General features: G+C 43.6%; 1 protein-coding gene across 1 annotated transcript in view; it reads right to left on the bottom strand.

Annotated features, from left to right (window-relative positions):
• Positions 1-24851, bottom strand: part of rasgrf2b (Ras protein-specific guanine nucleotide-releasing factor 2b) — a 266898-nt gene that overhangs the window by 39364 nt on the left and 202683 nt on the right. The window contains exon 17 of the mRNA XM_078564491.1: positions 11681-11787. Within this exon, the coding sequence (XP_078420617.1) occupies positions 11681-11787 (107 nt within the window). The remainder of the gene's footprint in view (positions 1-11680; positions 11788-24851) is intronic.

Here is a 24851-nt window from a genome sequence, read left to right as displayed (position 1 = left end):
CTCCATTATTGCTAAATACCAGACTGCTTGTCAAACATCTAGTACTGGATAGGTAGAAATTTCCTCCAATTAATTGCTGGGAAGACTAAGGCTATTGTCTTCAGTCCCCGTTCCACACTCCATTCCCCAAGTACCGCCTTCATCCCTCCCCCCTGCAACTGCCTGAGACTGAACCAAACTGTTCACAACCTTATATAATAAAAGCAAAATACTGTGGATGCTGGAGGTCTGAAATAAAACCAAAAGTGCTGGAAAAGCTCAGTAGGTCTGGCAGCACCTGTGGAGAAACAGAGTTAATGAGCAGAAACTTTCGCTCGGTGGGCGGGCGCATGCCTGACCCACTCGAGCGTGAAATGAAGCGCGTTGACATCAGGCTAGTGTGCCGATGTCAGCGTGCAGTCACATGAAAGCTCGGTCAGCGGGCGTGCACCGGAGCCAGCATCGTGCCTGCCGACAATTAAAAGGCCAGTCCAGGCCATTAGGTTATCAATTAAATTTAATTTAATTAATTTAAATTTAATAAAAGCGGCCTTTGCATTTTTTTGGAAACCTCACCCACGGGTGGGATGAGGTTTCCAAAGCAAATAAAAATAAAAACTTTAATTTTTCATTAATAACATGTCCCTGCTCATGTGACATGTAATTTTTTTTATACCTCTTCATCTCCCTGAGGCACAGAGCTGCCTAAGGGATATTATTCAGTGCTCACTCACGCGCATGCGCGAAGTTTGTGCTTGGCCGGCTCGCACTCCTCCCCACTCCCGCACGGGCAGCGCTCGGCGCTGTCGCTCGCGTTTCACGGTGGGCAGGACTTAACTGGCCGGCTCACGTGAAATCGCGGTGCGGTGCCGATCGCGGGTGGAGGTCGGCTTCCCATAGGAACATAGAAACTAGGAGCAGGAGTAGACCATTCAGCCCTTCGAGCCTGCTCCGCTATTCAATATGATCATGGCTGATATTCTATCTCAACGCCATATTTCCGCTTTCTCCCCATACCCTTTGATGCCCCTAATATCCAAAAACGTATCAATTTCTTTCTTGAATATACTCAGTGACCCGGCCTTCACAGCCTTCTGTAGTAGAGAATTCCACAGGTTGACCACTCTTTGAGTGAAGAAATCTTTCCACATCTCAGTTCTAAATGGCCTACCCCGTATTCTGAGACTGTGGCCCCTGGTTCTAGATTCCCCAACCAGGGGAAACATCCTCCCTGCATCCAGTCTGTCTTGCCCTGTTAGAATTTTATACGTTTCAATCAGATCCCCTCTCATTCTTCTAAACTCTTGTGAATACAGGCCCAGTTGAACCAATCTCTCTTCATACAACAGTCCTGCCATCCCCGCTATCAGCCTAGTGAACCTTTGCTGCACTCCCTCGATGGCAAGTATATCCCTTCTTAGGTAGGGAGAGCAAAACTGTACGCAATACTCCAGGTGTGGTCTCACCAAGGCCCTGTATAATTGCAGCAGGACATCCCTACTTCTGAACTCAAATCCTCTTGCAATGAAGGCCAACATACCATTTGCCCTCCTAACTGCTTGCTGCACCTGGTTATTCACTTTCATTGACTAGTAGACAAGGACAACCAGATCCCTTTGTACATCCACATTTCCCAATATATCACCATTTAAATAATACTCTGCCTTTCTGTTTTTCACACTGAAGTGTATAACATCATATTTATCCATGTTATACTGCATCTGCCATGTGTTTGCCCACACACACAACTTGTCTAAATCGCCCTGAAGCCTCCTTGCATCCTCCTCACAACTCACAACCCCGCCCAGTTTTGTCTCATCAGCAAACTTGGAAATATTGCATTTGGTCTCCTCATCCAAGCCGTTTATATATATTGTGAATAGCTGGGGCCCAAGCACTGATCCCTGCAGTACACCACTAGTCACTGCCTACCACCCGGAAAAAGACCCATTTATTCCCACTCTCTGTTTCCAGTCTGTCAACCAATTCTCAATCCATGCCAGTATATTACCCCTAATCCCATGTGCTTTAATTTTGCCCACTAGCCTCTTAAGTGGGGCCTTACCAAAAGCCTTCTTGAAATCCAAATACACCACATCCACTGGTTCTCCCTTATCTATTCTACTATTTCCCTTTCATAAACCCATGCTGACTTTGTCTAATCCCGTTAATGCTTTCCAAGTGTTCTATTACCACATCTTTTATAATAGACACTAGCATTTTCTCCACTATTGATGTTAGATTAACTGGTCTGTAATTATCTGTTTTTCCTCTCCCTCCTTTTTTAAGTAGTGGGGTTACATTTGCCACCTTCCAATCTGTAGGAACTGTTCCTGAGTCTATGGAATTTTGGAAGATGATCACCAATGCATCCAATATTTCCAAGGCCACTTCCTTTAGTACTCTGGGATGTAGATTATGAGGCCCTGGGGATTTTTCAGCCTTTAACCCCATTAATTTCTCTTGCACAATTTTTTACGAATACTCATTTTCTTCAATTTCTCCCTCTCACTAGACCCTTGGTTCCCTAACATTTCTGGGAAATTATTTGTGTCCTCTTTTGTGAAGACAGAGCCAAAATATGTGTTCAATTCTTCTGTCATTTCTTTGTTCCCCATTATAATTTCCCCTGTGCCTGACTGTAAGGGACCTACATTTGTCTTTGCTAATCTTTTTCTCTTCACATATTTATAGAAGCTTGTACAGTCAGTTTTTATGTTCCTTGCAAGTTTACTCTCACACTCCATTTTCCCCTTCTTGATCAATCTTTTTGTCCACTTTTGCTGAATTCTAAACTGCTCCCAATCCTCAGGCTTGCTGCTTTTTCTGGCAATTTTATATGTCTCCTCTTTGGATCTAATACCTAATTTCTTTTGTAAGCCATGGTTGAGCCACCTTTCCTGTTTTATTTTTGTGCCAGGCAGGAATGAATAATTGTTGTAATTCATGCATACATTCCTTAAATATTAGCCATTGCCTATCCACTGTCAACCCTTTTAGTAAGGTTCCCCAATCCATCATTGCCAACTCACGCCTCATATCCTCATAATTCCCTTTATTTAGTTTCAGGACCCTAGTTTCGTATTCAACTGCTTCACTCTCCATTCTAATGAACAATTCTATCATTTTATGGTTGCTCTTCCCCAAGGGACCTCGCACAACAAGTTGTTAAGTAATCCTTTCTCATTGCACAATACCCAGTCTAGGATAGCCTGCTCTCTAGTTGGTTCCTCAACTTATTGGTCTAAAAAACCATCCTGTACACCCTCCAGGAAATCCTCTTCCACAGTATTATTGCTAGTTTGGTTTGTCCAATCTATATGTAGATTAAAGTCACCCATGATTACAGCTGTACCTTTATTGCATGTGTCTCTAATTTTCTGCTTAATGCCTTCCCTTACATCTCCATTACTGTTTGGGGGTCTATAGGCAACCCCCACCAATGTTTTATGCTCCTTGGTGTTTCTTATCTCCACCCAAAGAGATTCCACATCATGATTTTGAGAGCCAATATCCTTCCTCACTATTGCATTGATTTCCTTCTTTACTAACAATGCTCCACAACCTCCTTTCCCTATCTGTCTGCCCTTCCTAAATATTGAATACCCCTAGATGTTCAGTTCCCATCCTTGGTCACCTTGCAGCCATGTCTCTGTAACTGCAACTATATCATAACCGTTTATATCTATTGCACTGTTAATTCACCTACCTTATTGCGAATGCTCCGCGCATTATGATACAATGCCTTTAGACTTGTCTTTTTAACCTTGTTAGTCATCTTAGCTTTATTTTGCACTATGACCCCATTTGTTTCTCGCCCTTGTTTTTTCTGCCTTCCACTTTTGCCTCTTACTTTTCCATCTTTTGTTTCTATCCTTGTTTCCCCCTCCTCTGTCTCCCTGCTCAGGTTCCCATCCCCTTTCCCGACTGCCCCCGCCCGCCCCTGCCGAGCCCTCCTGCCAAGGGCAAAATTGTGCCCAGTGTTTGGAATCCAATATGACTTTTCTGCAGTTTCAAAGAAGAGTAATATTGGACTTGAAACGTTAACTCTGTTCCCCTCTCCACAGATGCTGCCAGACCTGCTGAATTTTTCCAGCACTTTCTATGTTCACAACCTTGGTGTTCTATTTGACTCTGAGATGAGTTTCTGACCACATATTTGCACCATCATTAAGATTGTCTATTTCTACCTCTGTAACGTTGCCTGATTTTGCCCCTGTCTCAGCTTAACTGCTGCTGAATCCCTCATTCATGTCGGCATTGCGAATATCTACTTCATGGTTCATGTTAATATTTTAGAGGTAATATTTAGCTCCGGGAAGATTAAAGTTGGAAAGGTAAGGTAAGTAAAATGCTGGGTTTCAGGGAATATATCAAGAAATTGCAATTCAAAAGGTGACCCGTGTTTGTTTAACAAAGTCAGAAGAGATAGAGCTAAAAACAGCAAGTCGGCTTATTTAGCTAAAGAACTGGAGACATGATGTCTGCAATGCTTCCAAGAACAAGGGAAGGTGAGAGATGTTTTTGCTTTGAGCGTTAGAGCTAAATTAGTTTTAAAGCATATTGTTGAACTCTGAAAGGCTGTAAAACCCTTTCCTTCATCAGATCAAAGAAGAAATTGTAAATGAGGGATAATTAATCTAAAGGTCGGTTTGAGGACAGCCCTAAACAGACTACATAGTTATAGAGATGGATGAAGCTTAGGAAGGTTTTCTAGTTTCAGTTTATCTGGGTATTTGCTGAGAGAGTTAGTTGCAGTTTAGACATTATGTGGTTTGCAGTTCACTGAGAGAAGATAGCCAAAGTAAATGACAGTTAAATTGACCTGCAATGTGAGTAGAGTAAAAAAAAACTAACTTCATCATTGACCATGTGGAATGCAGTGAGCTTAATCTCGGTTTGAATTTTGTGAGGGAACACAAACTGGAAGATTGCATAGTTTGAAACTAGGGGAAGAATCTACAGTGGTCCTCCACAGAGTTTTGTGCCAAAGAAAGCAGCAAACAGATTAGCTTGGAAGCACTGGAAAAGTAACCAGAACAAGGGATTGCGGCATCCACAGTCAAAAGATGGTAAATGAAAGTTTTACCTCTGAGAATAGCTGGAGCTGAGGAAAATTCTCCAGAGGACTGTGGCATACTTATGCGTGGTCCCTTCAGAAGTAAATAACTTTAAGATTGATGTGTCTTAGAAAGAGAATTCTTAGGAGAAGTAAGAAGTAAACCTGAGTGTATAACATACATAATTGAAAACCATATTGTTAATTAATAGTGCTTGTTTTGTTTGAGTCTTTTATGTACAATAAAGTTTGTTTTTAAAAAGACAGTGAAATCTTGCGGCTAAAACAAGGTGTTTGGATTTCTTTTTAAACGTTAACGGTCTCTAATTGGATCATACCAATAGACTTAAATATTCCAATGCATTCCTGGCTGGTCTTCCACTTGGTACCCTCTGTAAACTTGAGGTCATTCAAAACTCTGCTGTCAGTCTCCTAACTCGCATCAAATCCAGTTCGCAGAGCTCCCCCTGTATTCATTGACCTACATTGGCTCCCAGTCAAGAAGCATCTCGATTTTAAAATTCGCATCTTGTTTTCAAATCCCTCAATGCCTCACCCCTTCCCACCTCTGCAAACTGCTCCAACCTCACAACCCTCAGAGATATTTACACTTAACTAATTCTGGCCTCATAAGCATCCCCGATTTTAATCGCTCCAGCATTAGTGGCCATGCCTTCAGTTGTCTAGGCCCTAAGCTCTGGAATTCCCCCTTCACATTTCTCTGCCTCTCCACCTCACATTCCTGCTTTAGTATGCTCCTTAAAACCTACCATTTTGACCAAGCTTTTGGCCATCTAACCTAATATCTCCTTATCTGGCTCGGTGTCATACGAACATGCGAAGTAGGAGCAGAAGCAGGCCATTCAGCCCCTCAAGCCTATTCCACCATTCAATAAGACCATGGCTGATCTGTTTGTGTTTTGAATTCCACATTTCCATCTAACCCCGATAACCTTTGATTCCCTTGCCTAACAAGAATCTATCTAACCCTGACTTAAAAATATTCAGTGACCCTACTTCCACCACCTTCTGAGGCAGAGAATTCCAAAGTCACACATCCCTCGGAGAAAAAATTTCTCCTCATCTCTGTCCTAAAAGGGCAATCCCTAATTTTAAAACAGTGCTCCCTAGTTCTGGACTCACTCACAAGAGGAAACATCCTTTACATGTTCACCTTGTCAATACCATTCAAGATCTTATATACCTCAATCAAGTCACCCCTCACTCTTCTAAATTCCAGTGGAAACAAACCCAGTCTGTCCAACCTTTCCTCATAAGATAACCTGTCATGTTTTATAACACTCCCATGTTGTGCCTTGGGAAGTTTCATCAGGTTAAAAATGCTTTTTAAATATAAGTTGTTATTGCTGTTGTTGTTAGGGGAGTAATTGCCAATAAAGTAGTGAATTATGCTGCCCTAATTCAGAAAGAGACACTTTCCCTACCCTCACTGTAGCAATAAATGCTGGCCCAGCCAGCGAAGCCCACATCCCGTGAATGAATAAAAACCATTCCATGAGAGCATCATGTTAATAATACTGATCGAGCCATCTAGATGTAACCATCACCAAAACAAAGTTCTCACTGGCTGTAAAAACAAATGCTACCAAAAGATGGCACTCTGAATGCTGACATTAAACTAACATATTCTTACAAGTCCCTGTTAAATTCCAAACACCATAACAAATTTGAAACGTTGCTGACATTTTTCACCACCTAGGGTTTTGCATCGTGCAACAGATTTTCACACAGCGCAACATTCCAAACAATAAATAAATTAAATCATTGACTTTTCAGCGTGACATGAAAGATTTGTCTCATGATTTTTCTTTTGTGTCTCATTTGCTTCTAACTTCCAACGCTCCTCTGCCTCATTGCTTTAACTCACACATGCTAGGATACAGTCCTGTGGCTGACACTGCTCTCCAGCAATCACTGGCAGGTTATTTGATGCTTCATCAAAGCTCAGTGTTCTAATGAAGGGCCTATGTCCGAAGCTTTACATAGTCTTTCTCTTTGCAGACGTGGGCAGGCCTGCTGTGCTTTTCCATCAATTTTCTTAATTTATTTCCAACTTCCACCAATTGCCTTTTTTTTTAAACCATCCTGCTTTATATGTCTCAGTTCTACACTGGCTAGTACATTCACCAACCAAGATATCACAGGGCTTTGAGACCAATACAAGATATCGAACATTTGCAGCACAAAGGAAGTCAGTCAGTCCATTGTGTCTGTGTCAGCTGAGAAAGAGCAATCCAGCCGAATCCCACTTTGCAGTTCTTTGTCCATAGCCGTGTAGGTTACTGCACTTTAAGTGCATATCCAAGCATTTTTTAAAAGCGGTGAGGCTTTCTAGCTCCACTATTTTTCAGGCAGAATGTTCCGGACCCCCACCACCCTCTGGGTAAAAATTTCTTCTCAACACCCCTCTAATTCTTCCACCAATTACTTTAAATTTATGCCCCCTGGTTATTGACTTCTCTGTTAAAGGGCATAATTCCTTCCTAGCCACTCTATCTTGATACCTCATAATTTATAATACCTCAATTAAGTCTTTCCTCAGCAACTCTGTACCAAAGAGAACAACCCCAGCCTATCCAACCCTTCCTCATAGTTAATATTCTCCATTCCTGGCGATATCGTCATAAATCTCCTCTATACTCTCGCCAATCACATTCTTGCTGTAACATGATGACTGGGACTGGACAACTATTGCCTAAAGTATGGGAAGCCATTGATTTCTAATCAGATGGCTATTACAAATGCTCAATTCCTAGGCATGGACTTTTGTAATTCTTAAGATCATTAATAATTCATTAGCATTTGACCCATGCATGCCAGCCTTTAAAAAGCAGCTCTGTCATCCAAGATTTAAAGAGGATAAATGGCAAGTAACATGTCAGAGGCTATGATTAGCTCAGTTCAACGTTTTACATGCACTCACCCAAAAATACTGATAGCCTTATTTCATACACGTTATAACTAAAAGAAAAGGCACTTGGTATGTTGGTCTCTGTGAAGAAGGAAAATGCTTTAAAAACTGTAAACTTTGTCGATCATAAGATTAATGCATATTTTCAGTTTACTGGATGTTATTTGTTTCTATGGCTTTTTGTAAGATCATTCTCATGTGACAGACAACATCAAAATCGATTCCATCATTAGATTCAGTCATTACAACCATATTTGTTTTCAAACCTTAATTTCTTTATAATCTAACTGCACCACAGCAATGAGAAAAGTTGAGAGTATAGAAGCACCACAAGGTATTGTCAAATTGTCAAAAATATTTCCACGCTCACAGAGCAGATCTGACATATTTGCCCTAAAATTTCAGGCAATTACAATTTTCTGCTGTGGATTTTGAGTACCCACTGTACAAGCGGCTGTCAAACTCCTGTTCAAACAAACCAACTTCTAATTAATCTGATTCAGTTAAAGGCATGGCTAGCATTCTAGAATAAGAAAACAATCCCTGGAGAATTTTAATACAGTATAGATACCTTCTCTCTCCATCTCTTATGTTTCAGTCATTAGAATAGATAAGGCAAAGAGACTTCAAATACTGTAAGGCTGGGAAAAATGCATAATTTATGTAGAATGTTATCCTTCGGTCAATTTGAAGCTCGTACATACATCTAAAATGCATTATTAAACAACTAGTTCCTCCTCCTGACATTAATTCTGAGATCAGGAACTGCGAGGTGTACACTGGAGCATTTTTACTCTAATAACCTAATTACTCTGCACTTTCTGTGTCAATGTAGACACTTCAGTGCAATATTTGCAGTGTGACTGACAAGTGAACCTGCCAAACTGACCATCCTGATTTTGGGTTATTCCCAAAAATCTTAAGTTGTCTTTTCTCTTTATTGAGGAAACTGTATTTCTGCAGCATTTTCTGGTTTTGTAATGTAGTGATGCTATTTAATTTGTATTCTACGTGACACAGTTACATGATTTAGTCTCCATGGTCCAGACCAGAGTACAGGTTCACTGGGGCTGAAATTGGCCACGGTAGGCAGTGAGGGGCTGGGGTGGTAACACAAAACAGGCAATTTAAATTTCACTTTCATAACAGTTCCAACTTTGTAGTGCAAGTGGCATTCAGTAGGTATTCATCATCATCATGATGTGTGTTGTGCTCGAAGGCATGTCCTTGGCTCATTGCCTGCGGACACTTTATCCTGAGCCATTTTCTTGACAGTTTTTGTCAGTGGTGGTTTTTCATTGCTTTCCACTCTCAGGGGCCAGGCGAGGAAGCACGTTCCAAGTCTACTCAGCCAGAATTGGAGTCAAACCCACGCTGTTGGCATTATTCTGAACCATACACTAGCTATCAAGCCATTTGAACTAACTGGAACCCTACATGGTATGGATTATAGGACTTGGATAAAGAGCTTTTGTGCCCATTTTCAGCCAAATATTTACTATTGGCACAATTGGCACAATGACCAGGGCATACTAAAATTAAAATAGGGTTCTCCAAGAAGTGCAGGATCCTAATATGAATATGATCATTTAAATAGTTTTGGCTTCTACTCTGCATGACGATGCAGAAGCCTGATATAATATGGTGGTCAATGCATTTCTGGCTTGAAATGACCATGCACTTCCTACACGATACTGGAGGGTTAGGTACCTGTTTAGTACCCAAAAAGTAGGTATGGCGTGATCAAATTTCTAGACCCTAGGTGTGGTCCAATACTTTGTTTCAGCAGTTTTAAGAATCAGACATTTTTGGCTGTTGTGGAGTCACCAGAAATCATACTTCTCCCTCTACCTGAGCCTTCTCTTCAATTCTTGGGATGAAAGGAAGTGGCAGGGTACAAGCAAAGCATGCAGAAACATTCTATCCCAAGAAATAACAGACAACAAAGGGACTATAGGCATCATCAGACCTATCTTGGCGTAATATCATCCATTAAAGTTGAATATGGACAATCAGTTGTCACTCCATGGAATATTGCCTTTTTCAGCAGACAGATTGTTTGCAACCTTAGTTGATACTAGGTAGCAAACTTTTTCTTAAGCAAAAAAGAGAATGCTGTGTTAGGAATTGTGACTGTTAACTGGATCAATAAAATATTCACGATACGAAAGATTGGAGAATATATCTTACTGGGAAGCTAAAATGAAACCAGGAAAAGTTGAGATTCCATAGGGCTCTGATTCTTAGTGTATGGCCAGAGCAACCAAAGGTCCCAGTGAAGAGCCCTACTACTGGATGACAGACTTAATTTTACCATATATGGTGGATAAGTAAATGTGGAAGTAAAACAAGCACTTTTAGAAACTACCAGAGAGAACTTTTTGTAATGTATATTATTACTAGAAATGTTAAATGGTATATGCCTGAAGCAGACATCTCATTGAATTCACTTATCACTAACACATTGCAGATCAATTCATTTTATGGGGCTAAAGGCAATTCTGAAATAACTGTCCCTGCTGTAGACACTGAAGTACCTGATTTTACTATATTTTTATGCTAGCTTATCAGCATATTCTAGGAAAGAGGAATAAACTCAGTATGGATTATAAATGGCAACGACAATCTTGCCTTGAATCACAAGGTACTGGGTTCAAGTCCCACTCCAGGGACAAAATTCTACACTGACACTCCAGCGCTGTACTACGCTGTTGGAGGTGCTATCTTTTGGGTGAGACCTCTTTGGGTGGATGTAAAAGATCCCATAGCACTCTTTTGAAGAAGAGCAGTCGAGTTATCTCCAGTGTTCTGGCCAATATTTAGTCCTCAATCAACATCACAGCAAATCGATTATCGCATTGCTATTTATGGGAGTTTTCTGAGTGCAAACTGGCTGCCATGTTTCCTACATTACAACAGTAGCTATACTTCAAAAGTACTTCATTGGCTGTAAAGCGTTTTGATGGTCAATGGCCATGAAAAGCAGCACATAAATCCAAGTCTTTCTTTCTTTATAACTTGAGTTATCCTTAATTGGCTCTGTTAACCCTGGGTAATCTCAGGCAAAAAATGTTTCATTTAAGATTTAAATACCAGTACATTGAGAGGTTTTTTGACATAGTCACACAATTAAAGAACAAACTTTGCTACATATGCAGCAAAATTAGTTTGAGGTTGTGCTGGCTTTTTGAAATCTCTTGTACTGTGGCTGAGTTAAGGGAAACAATTCAGGAAACGGATCATAGTCAGCGCGTTTACATATTTTCTTGGTGCTCCTGATGAGTTGGGCATGACCTGTCAGGAGTGTCGGGTTGGAATCAGGGAGTTGCTGGCTGCCCATGGCATACCTCAAACTACTTTCCACTCACACTTGTGTTCACCACTGTCAACTAAATGATTTTTGTGCTTTATTTTAATTGTAGGAAAATATTTTCACCAAGAGTACACAATTACCATGTTCACAGCTGAAATTAAACAGAGCTACTTGCATGAATTATTAGTCCAACGATCCATCACATTACAATCACATTGGAGTATGGAACATTTTAGGTTTTCATCAATCTCCATTGTACTTCACAACAGAAAACAATTTATATACTTCACTCTTCAGGAAAGTTAACACATTTTGTGGGAAATAGGTTCTTTACTTAAAGAGGGAATTGTTTGAATTTGTGTGGTATGTACTGTTCTAATGGTCTAAAATTCTGTACCTGAGAGTGCTTGGAAACCCAGTGTCGAAGGACATTCAAAACACGGTTTGTAGCTGCCCTACGTATTATAAATTCTTTGTCACACATGCGCTCTGAGTTGTTAAATCCTACAAAAAGGGAAAAAAAGGACAGTTTTAGTGTAACACAACAGAGCCATAAGTCATTGTTTTTTTTATGTATCAGTATCATGCCAGAAAAAAATCCCTCAGAAAAGTTTAGGTCCACCGTCAGCCTCTGACTAGCAGGAAGTAATAAGTGCTAGGTGAAGGAAACCAGTGGATTTGTGTGCCGTAACAATAGGATATCACTGTAAAGTCTCCCAAATTGACTATTCAAAGTCAACTTTGAGGGGGAAGAATGTGAATTAAAAATACAGATCAAGTATCCTTTATCCAAAAACCGAGAACATCCAAAAACGGGACTTTTTTTCAACAGACCCTAACGTGAGCCAACAGCCAACACGAACATCATCGACTGGACCCAACCTTTAGCACGGGAAGTCTAGCTGTTTGCCTGCGCTGTTTTTTGTGCTTATTTAGTGCTTTTATTCCACCATGAACATGTCAAAAAGACCATCACATACCCTTATGGGTAATAGTGAGAAAAGGAAAAGGAAGCATAATTCATCATCAATTGCTAAGAAAGTGGTGTTGTTGCAGAAGCTTGACCGTGGTACATCTGTGAGGCAAATAAGTGAGGAGTATGGGGTGGGTATCACCACCATATATGATTTAAAGAAGCAGAAAGATCAATTGTTGAAATTTTATATTGAAAATGATTCACAAAAGTTCATGTAAAATAGAAAATCTTTGCATAGGTCGAAAAATGATGAACATGAGTGTGTTATGATGGAATGGATTCATCAGCGCTGAAGTGAAAGGTTTCCACTGACTGAACCATTGATCATGTAGCAAGCCAAGATCTACCACGAAGAACTGAGGCTTAAAGGTGCATGTGAATGCACGATAGATTGGTTGCAGAAATTCAAGAATCATGGTATCAAGCTTTTGAAAGTTTGTGGTGATAAAGCATCTGCAGACTATGACACCATTGAAAAATAAGCTAATTTCAGACCAAAACTTTTCACTTGAACAAATTTACAATGCTGACGAAATGAGTCTGTACTGATGGTATGTCCCGAGGAAAACGTTAGCAATGGCTGAGGAGAGTGTACCAACACATGTTAAGGATGCCAAGGATAGGCTGACTGTCCTTAGCTGTACCAGTGTGGCTGGCACAAATGCAAGTTGGCTGTAATTGGGAAGGGCAAATGTCCCAGGTGCTTCAAGAGTATTCACATGTTACCTGTTCACTACTATGCTAATAAGTGAGCCCGGGTATCCAGGGACATGTTTTCTGATTGTATAAGGCAGATAGATTTTCCATTTGATAAGCCCTATATATTTCTTCTGATGACATAATGGTCCAGAAATGTCAGAAAAAATAACGATGAATTCGCAACACCCACCATTACTAATGCAAAACCCCACCTCCCCCCCAGTTTGTGGTGAAGACTAGGAGTTATGACAAAAATTCCAATTCACCATGAATTGCTGTACATTTTGCACCAATCAACTTGCTATTAGCGTCACCAATACGACACAAATTGGGATCTCACTGCGAGGCTCTCAGTTGAAATTAATTGCACATTACCAAACTGCTGGATTTGCACTGTAAATGTGAATTTATCTTGCTGCTGCCATTAGGGTTGGTAATTGCTTTTGTAAGGTTCCAGGTAATGAAATGATTTATGGTCCCACCATGAAGCTCAACGTTGGAACCCCAGATAGGGACCAAATGTAGCTATAGAGCCTCACCCCCTCAGCTAGTAAGTTGTTCCTCCAGGGTTTTTAAAATTTATTTTTATTGTCTTGACAGTCATTTTATGCCAGTCATCATCCATACTCCTGTTAGTATCGGAGGGCAGCAATTTTCAGGATACAAAGCTGTTTTGACACTCCGAAATGAAGATTAGATAGATTCGGTACAGGAAGTAATTTTGGGATACAGTGCACAAGTAAGAATATACATGTCCCTCACCACTGCTGCCATTAATGTGTTATTAATTCCCAAGGACCCAAACAAAACTGGGTTCTAACATTCTCCTCTTCTGCTTGTTCTTTTAAATTTTTTTCTTACATTTCCTTGCTGTTTTTTTTTCTCTCTCTCTTAATCCACCTTTTTTCTTTCCTGCTTTTTATTTTTCATTGAATCAAATCTGACTATAATTCACTCTATTTCCTTCTCTGTTGTTCTCTCTGTTTCTTTCTCTATGCTCAAGTTTCTTTCATTAAGGAGATTCTTCATTCACAAGGTCCCACATGCCTGTTAACATTGCCAAACCGTTATCAGTGCCCATTTCCAGGAAATTGCAGTGCAAATATTGTGCGATCTGAAGGATTTGGTAAAGAATCCCATTCACAGTGCTCACTGTGAGATGCACCATGCCAACAAATTAAGTACCATTCGTACAAGAATAGTGAGAAGTGTGTATACATGGTACAATATTGGAGATCCTATACAAAATACTGTATCTAAATGAATCTTGTGTAATATAGATTATTTTTCTATGATGTATTAGGGCTTGAAATTCCATGATATTTTTGGGGAGGGGTGGGGGTAAAACTGTTTTAGTCCTGGTATAGGGAGTCGTAATCAGGGCTTAAGTCAGAAGTCCCACTCATCCTACAATACATACTAAGCTCCAGTTGATGGCTGTTGACAGAAGATTCACCCATTGTCAAAGTGCTGCATGCACAAATGCTGTAATAATGAGGGCAAACCAGCTGTCCCAGGATTCTTAATTTACACAAATTCTGATCTAAAATTAGAGCCAGGCCATTAAAGAAAGAAATCAAGAAGCACTGATTTTCACAAAAAGTTGAAACCTGGAACGCTCTTCAAGCTTCCAAGACTGAGATCAATAGATTTTTGTTAGGTAAGGGTATCGGGGACATGGGGCTAGACTAGGTAAATGGAGTTGAGATGGATGTCAGGCATGATCTGAAGTGAATGGCAGAGTTGGCTTGAGGGACTGAATGGCCTATTCCTGTTCCTATGTTCTGAAACCAGCATAAAAATGGGGCGGTTCATCTGCATGACTAGACAAAGCAGACAAGAGACTGGGTTCACAGGCTTTGAAATATCAGCTTGCCCAGAGTAATTAGAAAATAGCTTTTTTGAGCTATCCTACTAAGAAAGGTTTCTACAGGCTGCCTTTCGGCACCTTCAGACAGAGAAAACGTTTGCTTCCCACCCTTCTGTTCCGAAGCTTGTGCCCCAGGGTTCACCTGGGCATTCCCATGTTGGAGCCTGAACTGGAGCAAAAGGATACGGAAATGAGATATACAGAATAAAGCTACACCAAAAGAAGAGGCCAATTGGGAGGGAAGTCTACAGACCATAGATGGAATCGTCCCAGATTTGCACTAAGTGCGGTACCGGGCAGGAGAAACGACGTTTTACCCGCCAGCCACAATGGCAGCTGTTCACACCGCTTCATCCCAAAGCCACCACGTTAATTATGCATTCCTGGGAAACATGCCATTTCGATGGCAGGTGGGTTCTGATTCATCTGCCACTCCTTCACCTCACCGCTTCATCATGCCAGGCACCATATTTAAAGTACAGCCGCGCTCAGTGCTTCCAGCCCAGGACTGCAGCAAAGAAGACATGGCCCCAAAAGACAAGAAGACTGCAGCCCTCGAGTGCCTTTTGGATACCATGGAAGCCTGCTATGATGTCCTCTATCCCCACTCTGGTCGCAGGAGGGGCAGTAACATTTACCACTCCGGCTTGGTAGGCGATGGCAGTGGTGATCAGTGCCAATGCTGCACAGAAGAGGTTGGCCATCCAATGCAGATAGAGGATAAATGATCTCATCCATGCAGCCAAGGTACGGCAACCATCTTATCACTCTAAACTCTCACACTCAAGCCCATCGCATATTCACTGACATCACCACCTATTCTCACACACACACCCTCACTTGTCCATCTAGCCTCATCTGCTCTGGAGACTGCCTCCTCAGCCCTCGCCATCTTGAGGCTACTTGCAAAGATCAACAATTGCCCCCACACACACCCTGGGATACCCTCCTTCTCCAGCACAGCCCTCAACCTGCAGCCTCTTCCCTTGCCTGAGGCCACTTCTCCCCCTTCCACAAGCAAGCCCTAGCCCGTCAGCTATTGAAAAGCCACCCACATATGGCTGGTAGGTAGAGACCTGCCCTTGAACCCCCCTAAAAGTGATGTGGTGCTGTCTGTGAAGCCTGGCACTGATGACTGTGAGCGCTGACCGAAGCAAGGTAGGCAAACAAAGCTTGAAGTCCCGAGTGAAGTGCAGCTCGCCATGTACGTACCTTATATACGATGTTGTGAAACGCATCGGCATGTTTTCTCGCCGACGTGGGCAGACGATCCAAAGGGGGAGAAGATTCCGGCAGGCTGGCCTAATAATGATATGCTGATGTATTATAATGAGGTTCCCGGTGTCTGATGGTGGGAAATGCGGCCCGCCATCAGTGGGCTGATTGCAAACTGCTTTCATGATGTTGTGAAACCAATTGAGCCATATTGCCTGCACATGCCACCGAACATGTCCGACGCCAGTGAGCACGGAAAATCCCAGCCCATGTCACTCCCTTGAGAAAATATCAGAAGAGATCTGCTTCAGGAAACAATTGAGGAGTCACTGAAGGAACTGCCTCATTGCGGTGACCTCCCAACATCCACTCAAAGGCAAACTGCAGAAATGAACAAACATACCTCAGAACGCTGGCTGTCATGTCTCAAAGTGATTTGATTGTGCACATGTGTACTTTATGCTTTTAATTAATGATATTTATAACCACCATAGTGAATCCCTGTACTATTATCATGCCTATTCTGTTGCTCAGCTCAGCTACTTTCTTAAGTCTGAGATGGCAGAGGTGCTTGGCTGCATTGTGGTTTCATGAGCCTCTTGGGACTGAAGTGACCACATTCTGGGATGACTCTTCAGCAGGTTGTGTTGCTACTGCAGGTGTACTGGCAGCCTAGTCCTGTATTTAGCGCCAACATTTGAAGGTGTCTGAGAAGCTGACTTGAGTTGTCATCAGGAGAGAGAATGATATCAGAAGGGTGTATTTTTTAGCCTGCCACTCATGCTAGATCCTGGATCGGAATGCCGAGCAATTAGTTCGATCCAGCAGGCCCTGAGAAATAGCGCTAGGGATTTTCTCAGAAGTTGATTGCCATCATTCTCTTGAAACAGAGCCCAAAGTCTGGTAACCAGCAATCAAAACATTTTCACTGAATGAACTTGTTCTGGAGGCCTCCCTGCCAGGGTACATGCATGCAGATGTTTCTGACGCCACCACCTGCTCCAGGTAATGCTGTGAGGTATATTGGCATTTAGGATGGCATTTGATTCTGTCATGTCTCTTGCCATCTTGCCTTAGTGACATCTTGTGAGAGTAATGTTCATCCAGCGTCCTGTATTTAAGAGCAGAACCCCAAAGATTGGGATCATGGATTCTGGAGCCAATGCCTAATTTCTGCACAACCCGCATTCCCCACTGCCAGATCCCACTTTCATCTCCCACTTCTCCCAGTGTATTGCCTCTCATTCAGTGAGAAACTTTCATCAGAACTACCTCCAACTTCACAAGTGAATTTCTCTGGGATGGTGAGTGAGAGGAAAAGGGTGAATGATGGCCTGAGTGAGGATGTGGCAGGTTGGACTGAAGTAGAAAGCTATTCACCTCTGAATCATTCTTTCTCCTCAGTGGTGTCTTTGAGTTATCTGGAGGAACAGAAAATGAAAAGATGTTATAATGCTATGCAGCTACTGTATCATTCTTCTGTAGATTTTGAAGGCGGCAAGTTATGTGCCTTGCTAGGGTGTTTGTGCATATGGTAAGCTCCAAATGGTGTAAATAAACTTACAGCTGATACTGTCCCTTCTCCATCTCCAACCATACAGGGTGGAATTTAATCTTAGATGACTCAAGTCTTGCCCACCAGTTGGAGAACTGGCAAGAGCCCCACGCTGCCACCTTTGGGGGAAGGCCTCCAGTATTAAGTCCAGTCAGGCACTTAAGTGGCCATTGGCAGGCCTTCAAGGATCCCCAAGGTAGAAATCCTGCTCCCCATGAGCTGTCAGCCAATCAGAGGCCACCAACTCTTCACTGCAGGCAGCGCCCCTGGTGGAGCGGTGGTAGCTGCTGGCAATACACCCACCAGGAGCCCAGGATCAGCAAGGAACCCAGGGCACAGATGAGTGAGGGCAGGATGGGTTTTGCAGGGTTGGGGTTGTGGGAAGGGGGCAGAGGAGTCAGAGGCAAGGGCAGTGGGGGTGGCTCTCAGCAGGCCCCTTCCCCTCCACAATGCTGGGTTCCTCGATCAGGCACTGAGTGTGTGGTGACTGCCCTGGGTGGCGACTGCCCTGCTCAATGCTTGCTGAATATACAAGGTGTTGGAATGAGGCTCTTAATTGGTCACTACTGTCCACTTAAAGGTCTCAGTTAGTGATGGGGTGGGATAGTGAACCTTCCTGCCCCAGACTTAATTGGGGTAAAAGCAGGAAAGGGTGGGGTTCCCACCCGCCATCATCCCACCCGATTACATGCTCAACCCAGCTCAGGAGAGGGCATTAAATACCACCTAATAGGTTCAGCAACCCAGGATTTACATGATTTCTTCTTCATTAGGGGTCAGAGGTCTATTGCCATGGACATCACCACCAATAGCCTGAAATTCAAAGTGATTATGGGCCACCTTCTCCTCTCATAGATATGGGAAGACTTTAGTTTTCCAGTACAGCCCACTGATAGCCTTTTCTTACAACAGCTTGGAACAGCAAGCTATCTGAGGGGGGGAAATTAAGAAAGAAGAAGTGTGACGTGCGGTTTAATCATGTATGGCACATTATGAAGGAAGGTCTATTAGCAGATGATAGAGGATAAAAGAAGTACAATCACAATGTACTGAGAAGGTAATGAATGGAGAAGTGCCATACACAAAGGGAATGCAAGAAAAGGGAGATTACCTTGGCTGGTCTGGTGAAGTCATTAAACTTTTTCTGTCCCTACAAAAGAGTTCTAAGGGTTAAGAAACTGGCACTTGCTGCCACAGTCACCACCATCCACATTTTTGATGGGTTTCTGTCTCCTAAGTCCAAAAGGCCATCCTCCGTGCCCCAATATCCAATTGAAAGACATTCAGGACCGATTTCCTAAAGAATTCTTTGATCTGTCTGCATTCTTTTCACACAGGTTTCCTACTTCCTCTTCTGTTTCCATGGCCGCAATGTTCTTATATGCTGTTGCTCCACTGGTCTGCCTGCTCCATTCTTCTCCCTCTGTCCCAATCTACATTGCCAGCCATTCAGGACCCATTGGCTCCTTTCTACCTACTCTGCATAGACTTGTTTCCTCTTCTGCAAAGAATCTAAGGAGTTGCAGGTCGAACGTGGAAAACCTGCACACCTCCACATATGTAAATTAGTTGAACCTGAAATGTAGGGCAAGGTCAGTGCTGAGATTTCATGCCAACAACAAGAAACTTATCAGCCATGATTGAATGGCGGAGCAGACTCGATGGGCCAAATGGCCTAATTTCTGCTCCTATGTCTTATGGTCTTATGGTAACTTGTTCTACCCTATCTCACATCTGGTGCCTAAGTTTTTTTATATAGGGCTGTCCAAGCACATTTTTGAAGGCACTATATGGTACATACATATATAATTATAACTTGATTTTGTTTTAAACAGTGAGCTTTACAAGGACTTGGTTGGCAGCATAAGTGTAACAATGACTGATACAAGCTGGGATGGTGAGGTCCAATGTAATTATTCAAAACACTCATTTAGCTCAATAAACTATGGTGATTATTATTGGATTGACAATCCTCTATTCCTTCATCCTTACTTGTCATCCTTAAAGACAACTTTCAACCACAACAACTTTAGGGAAAAAACAGCGTTACTGAAAAACAAATCCTTTATTTAAGGTAAAACCCCGCTTAGCTGTTCAAAGCTTAATTTCTACTGGAGCCTAGGTAACAAGATCACAAAATATAATTGTAAAAAGGAAAATGAAATCTACATGTAGGATAGGACAGAATAGCAAATAAAAATAGATAACATAAAATGTACATCTACAAATATTGCAAATCCAGAGTAGATTCCTAATTATTGAACATTCAGAAGGCAAGAAGGATTGAAGTAGGCAGCTAACAATTTGATGTGTTGCATCACATTACTTAGGTAAGTCTGTATCACTGACCACAAAAGCTGGCTTCAGGTGAAAACTTAGCATAAAGCTTGGCACTGATACAAAAGCATGCAAAATTTAAAAATCACATGCATGGAATAGAATGTAGGACTTTCAGCTTCTTGGGGAAAACAGTCCTAAAAAGGAATCTAGGGATGAAAGGTCAGTTCTGCCTGGCTGAAAGTTACAAAAGGCCAATGAACCTAATCATTCACTGTGCACAGTTCCTCTGGACCATAAAATTTACAAAAAAATTTTATTGGGAAGAAAGAAATTAACTTCCTGTTTTCAAAAAAACAAACACAGAACAAATTATAAAGGGCCCGATTTTCCTTAAAGGGTGAGAAACGGACTTTGGGACTGTATCCAGACCCCAATCACACACCCAGGAGGAAGCAGTCACAGCTCCAGATTTTCACAGGGTGGCCTGTTAATTGATTGGGGAGTGGGTTGGACAGCTACTTAGAGGTTCCGGAGGTGGGGGCAGGCACAGAAGTGGGTCTGAAGTTGAGGCCTGATTTAAACGCACCATGGGAGCCTTTATGTTTCCAAGCCAGTTTAGACATGGAACAGGAAAGACACAAGGCTGGAACCCAGGGGAGGGCTGCCCATCGCTTTGCAGATGCTGATCTTAAGGTCGCCTTTGAGACAGTGAGGTCCCTTTTCCGGTCGTTGGCAGGAAAAGGCCACCCACCCCCCCGCTCCCCCCCCCACCCCCGGCAGTAGGCCTGGATCGAGGTGGCAAAGGTAGTGAGCAGACAGAGTGTGGTCCAGAGGAACTGCATACAGTGAATGATGGGGTTCATTGGCCTTATTCACTTTGGTAAGGTGTATGCAAATCCTCAGGAAAGGCTGCTGGGTATTCAAACTCCAGCAGATACTCTAGCTGAGGAGCCTAAGGGTGCACACTGCTGCTGAACATTGGAGGAATATCAGCCCAGGGCACTTACTGAACTCTCTGCAAGGCTGTTGAGGACCTGCCAGCACTGATACATGCAGCATATGAAAATGAAAGAGGGAACCATGGTGATCGGCAGGGTCGCTGACTACGAGCAAGTTGGAGAAGGCGAGATGGGCATCACAGGTGGAGAGGGTAAATAGAAACTGGAATGTATAAATTAAGGGGGTGCATTACACTCCAGGCCGTCTGACTGTATGATGAAGGCTCAGCTGCATTGGGAAGCCTCAGCACTGCAGAGACTTCTGCTCTCAAAGGCTAGTTCTCATCATCTCTTTTTTTTTACATTCGTTCATGGGATGTGGGCATCGCTGGCCAGGCCAGCATTTATTTCCCATCCCTAATTACTCTTGTTCAGAGGGCATTTTAAGAGTCAACAACATTGCTGTGGGTCTGGAGTCACATGCAGGCCAGACCAGATATGGACAGCAGATTTCCTTCCCTAAAGGACATTCCCAATGTCACTCTCAGCTTCTGGCATTGGGGTGCAAAGACTGATTCCTGTGCCAGCATCAGGCCAAGAGCAGGCCTCAGAGCAACACTGTCACACCTTTCAAACACACCCTCCACCAGCACAGAAACAGTCATGCTGGTCAGCCCTCGGATAGATAGGGCGGCACTGTGTGATCAGCATGGCACAATCATGCAGAAGGGGGGACAGAGGCAGCTGTGGGAAGTCGCCCACAGAGAATGGGCACAGATGCAGGGCCTCAGGAGTCACAGGAAAGAAGGTTCTACTAAGAGAACATGTACCCTCACATGTTGGAGTTCCCTGAGGCAGTGTGCAGTCATGTTCTGAGAATAGAGGAGTCTGTCCAATTCATGTGCACCATCATGGCTCAGGGCTTTGAACACATTAGCTCCTCCATTGAGAGGGTAGCCAACCTCATGGAGAGCCATATGTGGCATGAAGGAACTGTACACTGACCTTCACAGAATGTACACACTATGTAGCTTGGATTGATCAGTGGTGCTGACAGTGCTGGGATGCTGTTCCAGCAGAAGATGCTGCTTCTCATCATCGCTTGACCCAAAATCTGAGAGTTACGCTCTCATTATCTTCCCTGAGGTCAAGTAGCTGCCCAATTGTGTCTCGAAGCCCCCTACCTTTATGCCCCTGCAATGCCAAAAGCGTGATAATCCCCTGCACTGCCCGAGCAATTAGTGGCCACATGTCCACAACATGCGCTGATCTGATGGCATCTGTGCTGCCAAAGGTTGCGTCAACCTTTGAGCCCTTCTCCAATTTACGTGCCAACCAATTTTTTGGGGCATCCATGACTGACCCCTCACTGTGTTGCTGCCTCCATGCATCTGGTCTGCCCCTGACCCAGAATTTAGCCCATGCACTGCCCCCCCATCCCCCACCCCCCACCATCAAAATCTCAACGTAGCCCTCAACGAGCTCTTTAACAACCTTAATTGCAAGTATTAACAGATTAGGCAAATTCTCGAGGTTGTTCTACCCTCAGCCCAGTGAAACTCGCTGACAACAGGAACAGTGATGGAAAACTGGTATGCCGGTTGCACTGCTATTTTCGTCATCTGTCTGCCTCCTTTAACACTTTTGGCAGGACCCAAAAAACCAGACTGCTGAAGGAGTGCTGATGTGACAGGTAAGAGGCATGGTTGGCATGTGGGTATCATTAAAACTGTGGGGTTTTATTACAAATTTTCACTGCTTTTTGTCTAGGTAGGTACATTATAATTGTTTAATGATGAGAATTATGCAATTACCTTCCTGTCTACATCTTGTCATGTGAAGTTTTAAAGATGGTAAAATGCAAGTTGAATAACAATTCAAAAACAAAAAACAAAATGCTTTCCTGTAAAGACTTCCATTTGTGCAGTAGCACCTAACCGAGCAATTAAAGGAAATTGAAAAGCTCTAAATTACTGTTATGCTTTGTTCCTGTGAACCTGCCGCACAACCTCGTTGTTGCATCTGGCTTAGCAGATAGTTAAAGGAAACTTTCCAGCCATGACTACATCAAAACTTCCACGTGAACAAACCCAGGCAAATGTGGTTAGATGTAACTGCTGTGAGGAGACGCTTGCCAGAACTTTTGGAACTGCTACTGAGGTCCTTAAAAGCAATGTCTGCAAACAGTGTAAAATGAAGGTTGTCTAGTGTGGTTGCGCCTTTTTGTTGGTCTCTTGCTTGTTTCCTTGATGTTAAAAATGAAGTGATTTTTATTTAATGGATGTGCTAGGCCTTGTATCTTGTGAAGAGGGACTGTAGTCAAGCTCAGGTATTTACTTACACTATGTACAATATGTACAAGGTGGGTTACTGAGTAGGCACATCTCCTGTGAGATGTCTGTCTGTTATATAGAGTCTCTAGCACATGACTGCTGATGTCACAGGTACATCATAGTCTACATCACTCATCAGCATATCTATGCTATTAACCCATTACACTACAGTTACTTCCTTTAAATTCACCTGATTTCGGGATCTAAATTTCCTTGCTGTTATTTGATACTAAAGGCTGGGAATATACTCAGAGCTGCTCCCACTCCTCCACCCTAACTTCACCAGGCAGGTGACAGAAACGTTATGCATGTTTGTGAACGGGGCTTCCACTGAGGAGTTACAGCAGCGGAGTGGAGTGGACTGGAGCAGGAGCTACACTATGGGCAGGATTTTCCCCTTGTCAGGCAGACATGGTGGGCGGGCCCGGGAATGGCCGTGAAACAGACCGCTGCCCGCGATCGGGCTCTGACCACTAATTCACACTGGCAGGCCAATGAAGGCCCGCCCAGCGTGAAACACGGCTCTGCAGTGGCCGGGAAAGAACAAGGGGGGCGGGGGCCTGTCAGCCCCCAGGCCCAATGGCGACCCGGCAGCCGGATTAAAAGTGGCCGAGACAGCCCCTGGAAGGCTGCCATAGAGGACGTCCCCAGATGGACCCAAGTGCGGTTGGACACAGCAGGTGAGTGGTCAGGTAGGGTGGGCATTCGGCCACCCGCTTTTCTTGTTGAATGCCTTGCCATCCTCTTGGAGGAGGTGGCTGCCAGGAGACACACTCTTGTCCCCAGGGATGGGAGGTGGAGGCTACCGCACCTCACCAACAGGGCATGGGAGGAGGTGGCAGCAATGGTGAGCAGCCATAACATAGTGCAGCACTCCTGGGTGCAGTGCCAGAAGCGCTTCAATGACATGCTGCGCTCAGGAAGGGTGAATACCATATTGGCATGGGTCAGGGTGCAGATGTGTTAAGGTCTGGCCATCCTCCCGTGGACTTCAGGGATGTTAGAGTCTGAGTGCCAACTGTCAATCACGCTGGAGCTGGCCAAGGGGGTGAGCCCTGGCTGCTTGAACATTGAGGGCCACGACTTGGATGTGCCCTGCCAGGCGCTCCTCAGCTGGGGTTGGCCAGGCTGCAATGGCGCTGCAGGTAGAGAGAGGACTAATCAATGCTCCTCTGTTGCTTCAGGAGAAGACGGCCCACAACAAAATAGAAAGGACACGGACCAGCGGAGGCCCAGATAGCCTCCTAATCCTCTCAAGAAACGCGCAAGACGCCTGGAGCTCGGGAGCCAGCACGGCCCACGTGCAACGGGCCACGGTGAGGCTGGGGTGCCAGACGAAGGTAAGAGTGCGGTACACAGAGGTGAGACTTTCAGGTTGTGCAACCATTCTAGTGTAGTCTCTTCATTGATGTGAGCCTCAAATCTGGAGTCCCCAATGATCATTGGAAGACGATGGCACCATGATGCAGATCTCCATGGTCTCGCCAGGGTGCCTGGCATGCACAGTGACAGAGTGGTGACTTTAACTAATGACATGTCCTTCTTCTCCCTTTTAGGTTTGCCAGCAGGCGTTCACTCTCCAGGCCCTGAAGGGCCACCCTTGATACTGGAAGACCACTGGGCATCGTTTGCACCTGCGTCACACCTGCTCTCTGAAGCAGGCACCAGCGCAGATACGGCGGCTAGTATCTCGGTGCACGTT

This window comes from Cetorhinus maximus, chromosome 2 (genome assembly GCF_964194155.1).
Source record: "Cetorhinus maximus chromosome 2, sCetMax3.hap1.1, whole genome shotgun sequence".
Taxonomy (NCBI): domain Eukaryota; kingdom Metazoa; phylum Chordata; class Chondrichthyes; order Lamniformes; family Cetorhinidae; genus Cetorhinus; species Cetorhinus maximus.
The sequence above is the reverse complement of the archived record's forward strand: the minus strand, read 5'-3'. Positions and strand labels throughout refer to the sequence as shown.